General features: G+C 36.0%; 1 protein-coding gene across 2 annotated transcripts in view; it reads left to right on the top strand.

Moving 5' to 3' along the window:
- Positions 1–1,552: 1,552 nt before the first annotated feature.
- Positions 1,553–16,893, top strand: part of GLRA3 (glycine receptor alpha 3) — a 175,472-nt gene continuing 160,131 nt past the window's right edge. For both annotated transcript variants that reach the window (XM_025386061.1, XM_025386060.1), the window contains exon 1: positions 1,553–1,975. In XM_025386061.1, the coding sequence (XP_025241846.1) occupies positions 1,905–1,975 (71 nt within the window). In that variant the 5' untranslated portion in view covers positions 1,553–1,904. The remainder of the gene's footprint in view (positions 1,976–16,893) is intronic.

Below are 16,893 nucleotides of genomic sequence, written 5' to 3'. Positions count from 1 at the left end.
AGTTTTTTACAGTGTACGATTTTAAACAATTATTACTGCTATTCAAAGAATGACCAACTAAAAAGCTTTTGTGCTTAGTGAGATTTCAAAAGATTCATCATGAATAATTAAGTTAATAAAAACGGTGTGAATCTTCTCCAGGTGCAAATATTCCCGGGCAGAATCAATGGTGTTCCTTATGAAACTTCTGGCAATTTATCATTTAAATCAGAAAACCACTATGTGAAAAGAGACAAGTATAATAAGAACATCTAGAAATAAATCTGGAAAACTCTTTATTGTCACTGAATGTAAATAAAACTTTTTTACTAAAGCGTAGAGAGAGAGATTTTTCATATGAGAGGGTTGGAAGGTGGTGACTTATGCTTTCCAGTTAAACAGAGAATTTCAGGAATAACTAATGTGTCGAGATGAGGAATCATTTTTGACCTGTCAATAGAATAAGTTAAGAGATCAAAGTAAGGATTTCAGAATAATTTTGGGGAAAATCTAAGATTCAAGGAGCGAACATTTTGATCATGGCTGATAGTAAATAAAAGCCACCATAAAGATCAAATAAGTTTTAATTTTTTAAAAAATTCGATTACTTTGAAATACATAAACAACACAACACACACACACACACACACACACACACACACACACACACACACTTTTCTTTTCCAGTCTTCCATCCAAAACCCAAAGTAAATAAATGTGGGAAGGGAGGAAAACAGGGACAGAGAAGGAGGGGGGAAAATAGAGAAAAAGGAGGACAGAAAGGCTGATATGATGGAGAAAAGATGGACCTTATGGTACCATGTGACCTAGCTGTTCTTCTCACTTGAACTTACTATGAAGATGTAAAACGGGAAAGACAAAACAAAACAAAAACAAAACAAAACAAAAACAAGTGGGAAGGATTGCGTCTCTAGTAGCCATCTCTTTAGACTTCACACTTTCATCTTTTTAGAACCCTTACTATTACTGAAGGAAACCCAACTTAAATCCAGTCAACAATGCTTCCTGGCCAGAAGTTGGCCAGGCTTGAGAGGATTCTGGAAGCAGCTGGTTCTTCCGTTCCACGGGCGTTCATGCACCACATTGTCTTCTCTTCCCCAGCCCTCCGCCAGGGTCTGGGTTTACTGTTGACTCTTGCATTTCGGTGTAGAGTCTAAGAGACAGTGTCACATCCGAAAAGACCTGAAGTGTGTCTTTTCCCGGAAGGGAATACTAGAGGGTCCCTCCCGCGGGGTTATACTACCTAATTCACAAAATCGCTGACTTTTCCCTGTGGCTTTTTCCGCCCACCTCGCTCCAGTCGCCTTTTGGTTTGTTTGGGTTTTGTTAAAGGGTGAAATGCTAAGCCCCGCCTACCGTCGTAAGTGGCCTGTCACTCCGTCCTGCTGTGCGGTCGTGATTGGCCAGCAGGACGGGTCGTCCGGCCCCACCCCCCCTTCCCTTTGCCGCGCTCCAGATCTCGGGTTTTAGCCCAAGGTGGAGAGCGGGATTCCAGCGGGCGGCGCTTGGAGCAGGTGGAGAGGCATCCTCTTTCCCGCTGTTGCTGCTCTTCTTCCTCCAATCCTGGGTCTCAGTCAGGGAAGGACGAACACTCTTCCTTTGCTGCTGGAGCTTTAGAGAATTGTTGCCCAGCACCTAGGCACTTCAGACATTTCATCTCACTCATTTTTGTAATTTCACTCTAAAAATCACCTGCACATTTATAACCCTGTGACTCTCCCCTTCTGCTCAATGCTGAGAAGGGGTCCGCATACTGCAGGGAGCTGTCTAAGGTGCTGAAGCTTCCCAAGCATCAGTCTACACCAACACCATGCGGGGTTAGATTGCACATTTTCATTCTGTCTTTCTGGTTCCCCATGCCTTGGATAAGACTATTTTCAGGATCGTGAATATCTCTCCGTATCATGGCCCACGTGAGACACTTTCGGACATTAGTTTCGGGATTTTACTTCTGGGAAGCAGCACTGTTACTCAGGTGAGTCCGCTTGGATTTAACAGTTGGAGAACTCATTAAGCCTGTGTATTACGTTACAACCACTTGTTATTGATGAAACCGGGAAATTTGCAATTCTATATTGACTTGTTGAAACAATCAATTTAATAGCATTGCTGTCTATCTAAATTATCTAGCTGTCTATCTACTGAGACCTACTCATTTGTTTTTTCATTAATTCGTGCATTTTAGCAACCGGCATCTTGAATTATTTGCAGCTGAGAAAAAAAAAATACAAATTATTTCAAAAGCCTACGTTTTCCTTCTCAAATTGCTTTTAAAGTTCCCCTTTTCTAAGTGAATTATATAATTTGGGTGTTACTCTCTTTTTGAAAGTTACAAAACATTTACTATTTAGAAATGAGACATTACTTTTTTAAATGCAGAAATATAGAAGACAGTCGTTTACTGATGAGAGAAACTCCAAACATTGTTGGTATATTCAAAGGTTAAGTTAAATGAATCAAAATAAGGGCCTTGCAAGTACTATTTTCTAATGACCTAGTTCAGGTAATACATGAAAGCAAAATCATAAATAGATTATTAGATATGTTCTATGTCAGGAATAATCTTCTTGATGAAAGTAATATTGTAACAAAGCCATTAAACTATGAAATTGTTCTATAACACGTCATTTTCTTATCATGATCCTGTCATATTTGGCAGGCTTAAAAAATAATTTAAAGAGTATAAGAGAACTAGGCAAAGGATCAGATAATTTTACCCCGTTCTTAATGAATGTGTAAAGGTAAGGTACTGCTCACATAGAATTTTAACCCACCAATATAAATTTTATTTTACTATTACAATTAATTACCATAGGATTTCCATTTTTATGGCTTGCAAGGTTTTCAAAGGAGGATTGAAGTCAAATAACTAGAGTAACCAAGTTATATGTATACTGATTTCTATTAGGAGTATGTAAATATTCTTTATTGTTATGTCAATTTTTCATCTTTGGGCTACCTTAAAAAAACCAGTAGTGTATCTCAAACTACCTTATAGAAACTTAAATTATTTTGATTTGCTTATATAGAATAGAAACTGATTTTGATGGTTATTATTTCTGAAATTATTGATTTTTTCCCAAAATAAGAAATTCAACTATTTTTAACCAAAATATTTTCAATGAAAATCATTTTTATATGATCTAGTAAATTTTTGTAACTTTATTATTGTCAGAAATTTTATTTATAATAATTAAAGCAAAGTATATGGAGCTTTTATATTTATGAAATTTTTATGTAAAGGAGTACGAACTTCATGTTAAAATATAAATTGATAATTTCCCTGTAATATATTTCTTCATGGCTTAGATGGTAAAATGCATTTTTTCAAAGAAATCAGATTAGCTTAGTTGATAGATACTTAGATTTAGGAAGCTAAAGTCAGAAACCAAAATGTTTTGGTCAATGAGGTTAAATTTGTATAATGGCAATTCACTATGATATTTGTTAAAACATGTTCTGAGATAAATAATTTGCATCACTAGATTCTCTGATTTTTGTCCAACTGTGTTAAAAGCTATGAAAAGTATTTCAAATGGATGACTGTGATTATAAGAATTTATCTTCATTAATCTTAAATAATTGTAGTTAGAAATAATTTTTATGAGTAGCGCAAAAACGTAATTCTTTGAAAAGACATATAACATACAAAAGTTTTACTTCTTAACTTATATTCTTCATCAAGTTTTTCTTTCTCCTTTCATAAATCAAATAAATTTTTATCTATCCATGACTAGTCTTAGATGAGAGTAAGTTATCACTCTCTGAAGAACTTTAATTATATGTTAAAAATTAAGCATTTTCACTTTTAGTGATGACAGCCAAAACAGAATTTCCTGTGGAAAAAAAAGAAAGCTCCCTCTACTGGAAATATTTTGTAAAATAAATGTCTTCATGGAAATGATTCTTTATTCTCTAATTCTAACCCTGATGTGTTGAGCACAGAGGAAACAAGAAAAAAGATAAAGACAAAAGAAAGTAATGGCATTAATTCCTAACATATTTTTAAATTTGAAAACAGCTTACCAGGGCAATTTGGAGGCAACAACAACCAGAAACCGCAGATATTTATAAGTAGATAATTTACTGGTACAGACTTTTTATTTCATAGGCTTTGAAGATTTTTTAAAAACATATTTTTGAGATACAATATACACAGAGAAAAATGCACAAATAATACATTTCCCTCTAGAAAAAGTTTTGCAAAGGGAACACACCTAAGTGAAGAGACTACAGTTCAACAAGTAGAAGTGTGACTGTCACAGAAGCACCCACCCCACCCTCTTCCTCCACCATAATCCTTTCCAAGGCACTACCTTGGTCAAAGGTAATCACTCTCCTGACTTATATAATAAATGTGTTTTTTTTCCATTTTAGAATTTTATATAATTACTCTGAGTCTGCTTTATTTTTATAAGTGTTATGTTTATGTGATTTATCCATATTGTTGCATGTAACAGTAGCTTATTCATTCTCATTGCTGTATCATATGCCATTATATGAATACATCATAATTAACTTACCTATTGTCCTGTTGATGAGTATTTGGGTATTTCTTAGGGTTTGTTAGTACTGCTGTGAATATCTTAGAACATCTTTTGTGGTGAATACATGTATGCATTTTGGGATCATGAAGTTAAGGTCCAAGACTTTCTCTAGAAGGGGAATTGCTAAGCATAACATAGACATGGGTGTATTTAACTTTAGTAGATACTGCCATTATTCCAAAGTAGTTGTATGTTTTTACAGTTACATCAGTAATGTATGAGAGTTTCTGCTGCCTACTAGTACACAATTTGATCAGTGCAATGTTATCATAATATACAAATTTTTAGTATTTCTAGCATATTTTTATAAACCTACAGATGATACTTTAGTGCTTTTATGTTTTTAAAAGCACTAAAATATCATCCATACTTTAGTAAATAAACATTATTAAGGCAAAAGCAGCAGAAAAATATTTACAAAATATTTACAAAAAAAGTTTTTAAAACTTTCATACTTGGTTTGGATATTGCTATTTTATGAAATAATTCTTCTATGACTTTTGGATTTTAGTTATCATATTAATAAAATAAAGAACAAAACATCAGTGTTCAGCTTTCTTTGAAATGCAGATAAGTGATCATTATGAAGAGCTTGCAGAACAACTTCCAAAAGCAGGGAAACAGCCAAAAATATTTCATTTAAGTTGATTACTTTCTTGCCATATCATTTAAATTTTCATCTTTACATGTTGATATCAACGCAGGATTTCTACTTGAATAAATTAGGGCACATTGTATCAAAATCTGAATGTGTGAATTTCAGATATCATAACAATAAAAAATGTAATATTTTCTTGGTTTACTTCAAAGCCTTAGTAAACTATTTTAGCATGGAACTTACTGGTTTTGCTGTTGGTATGTTTTTGGAGGATGAGAGGAATAATTTTTAATGTTGTCTCTATTTTTCTATGTAAGATACTGAAGAAAGCTGTATTTCTAGGAATAAACTTTTACAATTGTTATGATTTACTACATGCAGGTGTAGCAAGATTCTATATAGTTTTTAAAGAATCTTTGATATATATAACGTGATTCTTCCCTTTCTCTCTGAAAATAACAATAAATTGTCCCATGTATGGAAGAATCATAGTCCAGTCCATACCTCGAGCAATTTGTGTTGCCAATTGAAAGAACATCTTGAAAAATATTTCCTCTTCTATATGGTTTTTCTTCCCTTAAACACACAACTGTGTACTGAGGCAGGCCAATCAGCAATTATGTGTTTACTGTATAAGATTAAGCAATTCAACAAGATTTATTCACGAAATTCTGTGCACAAATTTTTGTGCTAAGCACAATGTAGCTATGGATGATTGAACAAATATTACCTTTTCCATTTAGCAACTTAGAGTCTAGAATAAACTGAAAAGGGTCAAACAACAAAAGAAACAATTACAGATAGCAATATTTTAGGGAATATAAGGAAGCGAAACCATCAAGAAGCCTTGGTATTTGTGGTGGGCCTTGTAAGATATTTGTTCAAGGGGCAAAATGATATATAAAGGGAATATTCTATGCAAAAGGAATGGTACAGATACATAGTATGTGATTGGGAAATGGTGGCTGTCAAAATTAGTTGAAATTACAGTTAATGATTCAAAACTGTATTCTACTAGCAGCAACTATTGAGCTAGCTACATGAATAAAACTACAAAAATATGGAGGAGTCACAACATTGCTTCACAATGGAATATGGCTAAAATTTAGAAGCAAGTAATTTAATTGTAACTGAGAAGTCATCATTACAGGAATAATTTTATAACTTGACTCAAAATATCCCTACCAGTTCTTTCCCTTAAGAGGTAGTATTTACCTCAAAATTACAATTAGTCATAGGATTGGTGATAGTAACGATATAAGAGCTATGTAAAGAAACAATGACACAACTACTAGAATAAAAGTTTATTCTGATTGTTGTAGAATTTGGAAACTATGTGAGAATATTTCTTCAAAATGTAGTTTCTTAAAAGAAATAGTGAAATATAGTAGAGGATTTGCACAGTTGGAAGAAAAGAAGACATTGAATTTGGTTTGGGGTATTTTGAGGTTAAGATGCTTGCAGAAAAGCTAGGTTTCTTGCCATCAGCTGGGAATTCAGATATTTGCATAGATTTAATTGCCAGAGCATGGATTTACAAAAGGTTATAAAGGTGAGTATACTGTGGTGAAAAGAAAGAATGGAAAATATATTTGTCAATGATGAGGATAGAACACTTGGAGCAGGACAAGAAGAAGTACTCAGAGATCCCTGAGCTCAGCTGTATTGATGAGACTTATCAGAACCAAATGAAGAAGTTGCAGATTTATCATAGTTTTATGCTGTTTATCTCAAGGACCAGTTCTTATTAATAGCATATATTAATATCTTTCTATCACTTATCAAGAGAACCTTAATATTAGCATTTCTCTAATTTTAGCTAATCTAATAAACTGGTCCATATTTACAGATAACATACTTTACCCAAGTTTTCTCAGGACATTTTCAGGGAATTATTTTGGAAAAGGTACATCATCTACTTTTCCTTATATCCTGAAACATATCTAGTAAAGCCTCCTTAATTTTCCCACCAAACTTGTCTCCTACCATTTTCTGTAGGATTATTTATATACTTGCATTAACAGTACTTACAGGGGTTTTTTGTTTGTTTGAGACAGAGTCTCGCTCTGTTGCCCAGGCTGGAGTGCAGTGGCGCAATCTCGGCTCACTGCAACTTCTGCGTCCCAAGTTCAAGCGATTCTCCTGCCTCAGCCTCCTGAGTAGCTGGGACTACAGGAACGTACCACCATGTCCAGCTAAATTTTTTGTATCTCTGGTAGCGACAGGATTTCACTATGTTAGCCAGGATGGTCTCTATCTCCTGACCTCGTGATCCACCCACCTCAAATTCATGTGTATGCACATGTATATGTGGAAATACGATGTTTTTATTTTTTGAGTTTTAGTTTTTTGTTTTTTTATTAGGCGGATGGTATATCCTGTGGCTTTATTTTGCTTGGGGAAATGACCAAGAGAGACAATTGACTCCTCCAGAGAACTGGTTCTGGAGTGAAGGCAGAAATTCCAAGACAGAACTAACTGTTTAGCAACAAACACAGTGTATAAATGGAATGAGCTGTTCAGTGACAGTCAATGAAGCTATTCTAACAACTGCATGACAACAACACACATTTTCAATAAATGGAGTTTTAAATCCTGAGATGTTATCAAAAGGGAAAACAGTCGTAAAACAATACAGCTCCATCATAGCGTATTTCTGAAGTGTTTTCTTTACTAGAGATGCTTTTAGGAGAAAGTATTACGAGTACCTTGCAGGCAACACAATGCACAGAAGCAATCACCTCAGTGGTACAATTAGGAATAGCATAAAATTTAAAGGTCTCTGGAAAAAGCTTACTGATTGGAAGGATTTCCGATGTAAGCAATGAAGAATTCTCCATGAGTGCATACAAACATTTGCCATAACCAATTAGGAATTATGGACAAACCCTGATATATTTCTGATAATATTATACAACCATTGCCAACACAGAATGATTGGGCTTACAATGGAGGTAACTGGTCCATCCAATATCCTAACTAAATTTTAGAATCTCTGAACAACACCTTCAACAGGTTGTCATCCCGTAAACTTTAAAATTCCCTGTGATAAGGACTTGTTTACGCAGAAGGAAAATATTTATTGTTTTTAATTAGCAAAAACTAAAATGTCTTCTGTTTTCTCCTAGACAAAGTCAACTACTTTTTCCTATATGTACCTCCACAAATATTTGTTTCTGTGTTCTTTGGGGTTTTTCTCCATGTGTGATGACCTTCCTATTCATAAAAATTGTGCCTATATTTGAGCCATGGTTTTAAGTGATAATGTTTTCCATGCAGGCACTCCATGCATGAAGTTTGGATTCTCGTTTCAGAGAGCCTATGGCATTCTACCTGATAATCTCTATAACTTCTATAATAATGTAGGGAGCAATGGCTATATGCAAAGCAGTGTGTTAAGTACTGGGGAAACAAAACCCCAACTTTTAACACTGTATCACTGTGGAGAGGAGAACCTGTGATACCCGTTTCCAATTTGCGTTTTAGATTTTCATGCAAGTTTTCTCTCTGTATCTAAATTTTAACTCCCATGGAGATAGAATCATTTCTGGCCTTTGTTTTACCTCCATAATGTTCATTTCAATGCCATGCATGCTCAACAAATAATACTTAAGCACTGAGATAACATCTCCTGTCTGTCACATCTTTCTAGGATTTTAGATTTGAATTCTATTTAGTTGTCTGTGTTATCATGTGGAGTAAAAAGGAAGTATTGTGTTTAAGATCTCATAAAGTTTATAGGATCAAACAGTCTTCTTTGAAAACAAGAAGAGGCTGTAAAACAGATACAGTTGGCAGCATCTAGTGGAAAAGAGAAGGGTTTGATTCTTTGACCCCTGGAAAACTGAATTTGTATTGTGTAAAGCATTTGTATTGTGTGATGTAATGTATACTTCTCAACTTTTTTCATTATTACCTCTTAAGGCACCTTTCATAGACATTTTTTTGTAACTGACTTCCATGAAATTGTAATACCATAGATATATCGTGTATTTTCTTATGTATTCTCTCTATATATTTATTTAAAAATAAAAATAATAAGACTCTTTATCCCCCCAAGAAAAAATCTTCTGCCCACCCACCTTGGGATGATACCACCCCTTGTTATAATGGTTGCTATGCTTTTATGATGCTTCTTTGACTAGGGCCATATAACTTATAATTTTGGGTCATGGCATAGAAATAAAACCATAAAAAAGTATTCATTTATTTTGAATTTTACTAGGACTTTACAGCTTTTTATAATAAACAAGTAAAACAGTCTGTAAAATAAGCTAGTCTTAAAAGTATTAGAGAACTTTAGCAGTATATTTTTCCATAAATGCATATGGTTTCAAGAAGCCACTGGACTTTCTCTGTAGACACTGCTGCTCTTACTAATGTCATGTCATAATTTTATTCAAATATCTTTAAAAATAATCTTGGATATATTTTCATTTCTATGTCATTTGTTTTTCTATACACTATTGACTAGGTTTAGACTCTGCTGACTTTGATTTTGATGTCAAATACATGTAAAAAGTTTACATTCCTTCTTAAAGTTAACCTTTAGTTACAAAGCAAAATTTCAACAGTTGGTCTTGATATTAGCTCTGGATGTTCTCCAGTTTAGGAGTTAGGAAATATGTACAACAATCTCACAGTAATGTTACTAAAAAATTAAAAAATATATATAATTGGCAGCTAATTGTGGCAACGAGTAAAATACTACTAATGAAAAGAAAATAGATGTAATTACTAGAGCAGTAGGGTGTGAGGAAATCACCAGCAAATAATGCTTGCCTTCTCTGTGGCTGGTGGGGGGAGTGTGTCAGATTGGTCTTCTAATACTTTAGGTGGAAGCCTGCAAGAAGTTAAGTGATTTGAGTCTCAATGAAATGACTATCCAAATGTCCTCCATTGAATGACTGGGAGAAAAATGTGAATCCCATCTCTTTGCCTGGCTAATTCCTGTTTAACTCATTTCACATTCTCTAAGAAGCCTCTGGTCTCCCTGAAGTCTAAATGAGGATGTTTCCTCTGTGTGCCAATGCCACATTTCCCAGGACTGTTGCCACTGTCTGAGTTCTCCATCTAGCTCAAACTGTGAAGTTTTTGAGGGCAGGGACCAAAACACACTCCCAGTTCTATCTGCAGGGCTTGAAAGAGTGTCTAGCATGCTAAAAGGGCTTACTAATTTCTGGTATGAAGCACTATTTCTTCTTTTCAAAAGCAAATTAACAATTTCAGATAAATAACTCCAGGCATAGCCAAAATTACTATGCTGTCATTCTGTGCTACTAACATTCAGGTGAACATTCGAAGAGGAATTTGGTGTAGCTTATTTTTCTTTATTCCCAATTTTATGTGTCTGTGGTAATATATATCCCCACTTGCCTCTTATCTCTCCTTTTCACAGAAAAATGTCTAGAAAAAATATCTTAAAAATTTTCATTTTCTTACTCACCTATGCCTTACTTGTTCTTATTTGGAAACAATTCCCCACTCTACTATTTCATCAGTAGTCAGCTTTCATGTGTGATGGTTTTTCTTAAATATTTTCAACTAAAATAATGCTTCATACCATAATAGCTGTAGAAAATTGCTATTTCATATAGAAGACATATCTTTAAATCAATGTATGATGTAATCATCTAGTTTAAAAAAGACATTTGCACTGAAAAGAGAAAGCATAACTAAATGACAACACTAAATATTAATCAAATAAATGATGCATGTTCTCAAGGTATCATATTTGAATTTCTAGTTTTACACCTAGCAGAGTTCTGGGATCAGAATCTCAGTTTCTAATTCTCTAGATAGATAGAGAATCATTGGTATCACAGAACATTTGTATTTGTCTTTTAATCTCTTTGTTTACATACATTTATGTGTTAATCCTATGAGTCTCTATAAAAGGTAGTTGAGTGATGATTCTTTGCTGACAATAACTGAAAATATAATTATGAATAACTACCCAAAATAATAATAATAAATATTGAGAAAAAAACTTTTTGTTTCTGGAATGGAAAGGAGTATAAATTCTTTAAAAAGAAGGAGAAAATATTAAACGAATCTTAAGCAGGTGATGGAATTTGAATGGGCAGAAAAGAGGATGGAATTAGAATGGGCAGGAAAAGCATTGTTGCCACAGGCCAGTTTCCATGTGGAATGGAGAATATGGTGAACTTCATGGAGATATTTCCACATGGGCCCTCAAGTTTTCTTTTCAAATGAATCCATGCTGTATTGTTGTGTTAGGACTAGCTGCTGAGGAAAATCTGTATGACTCTTCAAGAGAATTATAAAATATTAGCAAATGTTTATTCAAATAATAATTTTTCTGTTACAAAATTTTTCATTGTCCGCACTTGATTATAAGGGAAGAACATATTTTAATAAGCTATTCTGTATTCACTTGTCCAATTGATGTCAACATACACATGTTTTTGTTAATTTCCGTCATTTAAAATCAGTTTGTTCTACTTATCAGAAGTTTAAAGACAGAAACTAAATTATTAGTAGGTTAAACGAGACAAACATCCAATAAAAAAGAGAGATATAAGTTTTCTTGATTTTATAAACAAGTGATTACATTTCTGATAAGTGATGAAGATGGAAGTGTGTAATGAAATCCTAATCCCAGGAACTTAGAGAAAATCTGTCTTTATAAATTACCTCCTTATTAATAACAAAACAATCTAATATGTACTAAATATTTTCCACCAGTTATTAAATCATTCCTTTATAAGAAGTGACTTACATTTAGTCTATTAAAGTACCAAGAGACTTTTCTTTTTTTGTATATCCTACTGTCTAGCACAAATAAATGGACCTCTGTGTCCTTAACTTGCCTCCTGTTTTATTTATTGGTAAGAATAGAAGCAGCAGAGGATTATAAAGATAGAACTATTAGAAATCTTCCTTCTGCTTTATGCTGTTTCTTTGTAAAGACCTTAAAACACTTGAAAAGATTCTAAAATATTTTTCCCCTTAAATCTCTGAAATTTAGGATATCTCTTGCTGCAAATCTTAAATAGGGTGAGAATCATCAAAGTCATTGACTGCTGCGGACCTTTGCTGGTGCCTCCTGAGACTATAGTGGAGAATTAGGTTTCATGTGTAGCCTAAATATTTCCCCCTAAGTGATAACTGTGAACATAAAATTTTGCTCTGTTTCAAAAGGGCGAATGCATATCATTCCCTGTGGGTATATGTATAGTTATCATAAATACAATCTCACATCAAAGATTACGCTTAATTGATATGAAAAAAATTCAAATTCCTAGAGAAAAATCATAATTAAATTTAAAAACATAGTAGTAAAAGGATGAGATATATGCCTTTATAAGAAATATCTCATTTATTTCAGATGTTTTCTAAATTAACTGTCCTTGAATTCTATTGCCTCTCCTCATTCACTTGTGTGCCATGTGAAGATAAGAAGAAATTTGGAGAAATAAGACTCAGGATTAGATCTTGGTTCTCTCTTTGAAGAACTGAGTGATCTTTCTGTAGACTGAGTGATTATATTTAATATGTTACTTTTAAAATGTAAAGTGTAGAACTGTTCTATCCAACTACAATTTTTTAAAACTAATATAGTCAAAATCTGATGATCTCTCTTTAGCAGAAAATACATACTTAGCATTAAAGCTATAATTTCTTATTTAGTTAAATATTAGTAACCTTGGTCGGGTGCACTGGCTCACTCCTGTAATCTCAGCACTTTGGGAGACTGAGGTGGGTGGATCATTAGAGGTCAGGGCTTCAAGACCAGCCAGCCTGATCAACATGACGAAACCCCATCTCTACTAAAAATACAAAAATTAGCCAGGTTTTGTGGGGCACACCTGTAATTCCAGCTACTAGGGAGGCTGAGGCAGAAGAATTGCTTGGACTGGGAGGTGGATGTTGCGGTGAGCCGAGATCGTGCCACTGCACTCCAGCCTGGGTAACAGAGCAAGACTCCATCTCAAAAAAGTACATATATTAGTAACCTTAATGCCAGATATCTATCTTTGTTTCTAAAATTCATTGTATAGTAGAAGAGAGGGCTTTTGAATGACAAGAAAGTAAACAAGGGATGAACAGACCAGCCTCTTATTGTTGTTTTAGTACAGATTAGGTTCATTTGTGAGTGACAGAAAATGCGCAATAACATTGGTTTAAGAAAGATTTTTCTTCCTCTTAAGAGTAAAAGAAAGAAAAGAAAAGAAAAGAAAAGCAATTGAACAGCTCAAGGCTGGAATAGAGGGTTGCCAGTCCTTCTCTCTTGCTGTTTTGCCACCCTTAATGTGGGATTGCTTCTTTGAGATAGAAGATAGATGCTCTGCTTTCATTCATTCTGGCTTCTTTTTAGCCATCAGAAAGAAGAGCCTTCTCTTTAAAGGCACTTCCAAGATGTTAAAGATTTTGCAGTTTTCCTGGCAGGCTTATGTGCTTCTGTGGCCAAGTTTTGGCCAAGAAATTGTAAATAGAAGTGGCATGCTGAACTTCTTGGAAGCATCTCTAAAGGATGTCCAGAGGCTCCAGATGCATTCTGCCTTGTGGAACTCAGACCTTCACTGAAGCAAAAAGGACAGTGACAGGTAGGAAAGGAGCATGGTCAGATCATGTCAGAAATATCACTAAAGAAGTAATATGGAAATAGTTGAGGGGTGGATACCCCATTATACATGATGTGATTATTACACATCACATGCGTATATCAAAAGATCTCATGTATACCATAAATATAGACACCTGCTATGTACCCACAAGATTAAAATTAAAAATTAAAAGAAAAAGCATGCCAAGAATTTGACAACACAAATGAAAAAAAGAGAAATAATATGGATAACTGTGAAGAAAATGTGTTGATTGTTGGGGAGGGGCAAAACTGGCTTCAAAGAGCATAGTACGTGATCAGTACTACAGCAGATTTCAAAAATAGAGAGAAGGAAACACAATGAGAAATGACCAAAAGAAAAAAACAACAACAACAACAAAAAAAAAAAACTTGTCCATTGATTGGATGTGAGAAAAAGAAAGAGTAGTGTAAGATAATTGTATTTATTCCTTTAGTAACTTGGAGAATGATAGTGTCATGACAAAAATAGAATATACAAGAAAAGAAATAGTCTTGTAGACAAATATTGTGAGTTAAGTTCTTGATATATATAGTGAATGTGATGCCTATGAGATATCCATTTAATGAATATACAAGTGGGAGTATAAGACCTGGAAATAGATGAGATTGGATGGCGAGAATTCTGGGGAAGGGTTTTCCAATATTTTTTTATTGTTGAGAAGCACACTTTGATGTTTCATCCTGTTGGGGTAAATAAACCTGGTGACTTACAGAGATCTCTGGCCTATGGGCTCCAGCTGTGCCAGGCCCCAGCTCACACCCTAAAGACTGAGCTACGGAAAACACAGCAAACCTATAACCAACCGGGGCATGCAGATGAGGAGAAGTCTTTCCCCATCATGGACCTAACTATTCAATGTGTGGTCCTTTAACCAGGAGGAAAATCATCAACCTGGAAGCTTATCAGAACTACAAACACTGTCTTTTACCACATACTCACTGACTCAGAATGTGCATTTTATCAAGTGATATGGTTTGGATGTGTCCCCACCCAAATCTCATCTTGAATTCCCACGTGCATTCAGTTTTAAAATGGAGACAGCATAGAAGTTCAGAAAGTTTGCAGCCTGATGATGCCATAGAAAAGAAACTCCCATTTTCTGAGGAGAAATTCAAGCTGGCTGCAGAAATTTGCATAAGTAATGGGAAGTCAAATGCTAATCACCAAGATAATGGGGAAAATGTCTTTGGGGCATGTCAGAGACCTTTGTGACAGACCCTCCCATCACAGGTCTGGAGGTTTAAGAAGAAAAAATGGTTTTGTGGGCCAGCCCAGGATCCCTTCACTGTGTGTAGCCTAGGGCCTTGGTGCCCTGCATCCCAGCCACTCCAGCCATTACTAAAATGGGTCAAAGTGCAGTTCGAGCTGTTGTTTCAGAGGGTGGAAGCCATAAGGCTTGGCAACTTCCATGTGGTGTTAAGCATGGGGGTGCACACAAGTCAATAACTGATGTTTGGGAACCTCCACTCAGATTTCAGAGAATGTATGGAAATGCTTGGATGCTGAGACAGAAGTTTGCTGCAGGTGCAGGGCCCTCATGGAGAACCTCTACTAGGGCAGTGCAGAAGGGAAACGTGAGGTGGGAGCCCCCACACAGAGTCCCTACTGAGGCATCACCTAGTGGAGCTATGAGAAGAGGGCCACCATCTTCCAGACCTCAGGATAGTAGATCCACCGACAGCTTGCACTGTGCACCTGGAAAAGCCACAGACACTGAATGCCAGCCCATGAAAGCAGCCTGGAGTGGGGCTATACCCACAACGCCACAGTGTGGAGCTGCTCAAGGCCATGGGAGCCCACCCCTTACATCAGCATGACCTGGATGTGAGACATGGAGTCAAAGGAGATCATTTTGGAGCTTTAAGATTTGATTGCCCTGCTGCATTTGGACTTGTATGGGGCCTCTAGCCCTTTTGTTTTGTCCAATTTCTTTCATTTGGAAAGGCTATATTTACCCAATGCCTATACCCCCATTGTATCTAGGAAGTAACTAACTTGCTTTTGATTTTATAGGGTCCTGCACAGAAGGGGCATGCCTTGTCACTTATGAGACTTTAGACTGTGGACTTTTGCGCTAATGCTGAAGTGAGTTAAGACTTTGCGGGGACTCTTGGGAAGACATGATTGGTTTTGAAATCTGAGGACATGAGATTTGGGTGAGATTGGGGATGGAATCACACGGTTTGTCTGTGTCCTCACCCAAATCACATCTTGAATTCCCACATGTTGTGGGAGGGACATGGTGGGAGGTAATCGAATCTGGGGGCAGGTCTTTCCCATGCTGTTCTTGTGACAGTGAATAAGTCCCATGAGATCTGATGGTTTTAAAAGGGGAATTTCCCTGCACAAGCTCTCTTTCTTTGCCTGCTGCAATCTATGTAAGACATGACTTGCTCCTTTGCCATGATTGTGAGGCCTCCTCAGCCACATACAACTGTAAGTCTATTAAAACTCTTTATTTTGTAAATTGCCTAGTCTCAGTTATGTCCTTATGATCAGCATGAAAATGGACTAATACATCAAGCTTTCCATGCTCCACTGGCAGAGTGGCAGAGAGGCAGAAAAGGAGAGAGGAGAAGAAGGAGCTGGACATCAGAGAGAAGCAGGTTGACTTCAGAGGGACTGCTTGGACAGTGGAACTTTGGAGAAAATTTCAGTCAGGGATGGCCAAACTCCAGGGGAAGACTATGTTCCCACTTCATCCCCTCTCCAGTTCCCCATCCTGCTGAGAGCCACTCCCACTAATCAATATAATTATCCACATTCACCACCCTTCAATTCATTCATGCAACCTTATTCTTCCTGGATACCATCAAGAACTCAGGTACTAAGAGGGCAACTGCAAAAGGCTGTCACCCTGACTCCCCCACCTCCTCCACTGAGCTTTTAAACACTTAAGCCATCCATGGACAGTGAAGCTAAAGGAGCAAACTGTAATACGTGCTCCCTGGAGCTCCAAGGGTCATGGATACCCCCCTTGCTGCTGCCGCAGGGCCACACAGAGTTCTACTCCTGCCAGCACTCAGAAGCATTCGTCCTGATCCCTGCACCCTCTCACCTGTGTGCTCACCCTCCCATGAGGGTTTGAGAGCTGCAGGCTGAGTAGACGAGCTAACCCTTTTGTGAGTCTTGCCAA

Source organism: Theropithecus gelada, chromosome 5 (assembly GCF_003255815.1).
Source record: "Theropithecus gelada isolate Dixy chromosome 5, Tgel_1.0, whole genome shotgun sequence".
In the NCBI taxonomy this organism is placed as follows: Eukaryota; Metazoa; Chordata; class Mammalia; order Primates; family Cercopithecidae; genus Theropithecus; species Theropithecus gelada.
The sequence above is the reverse complement of the archived record's forward strand: the minus strand, read 5'-3'. Positions and strand labels throughout refer to the sequence as shown.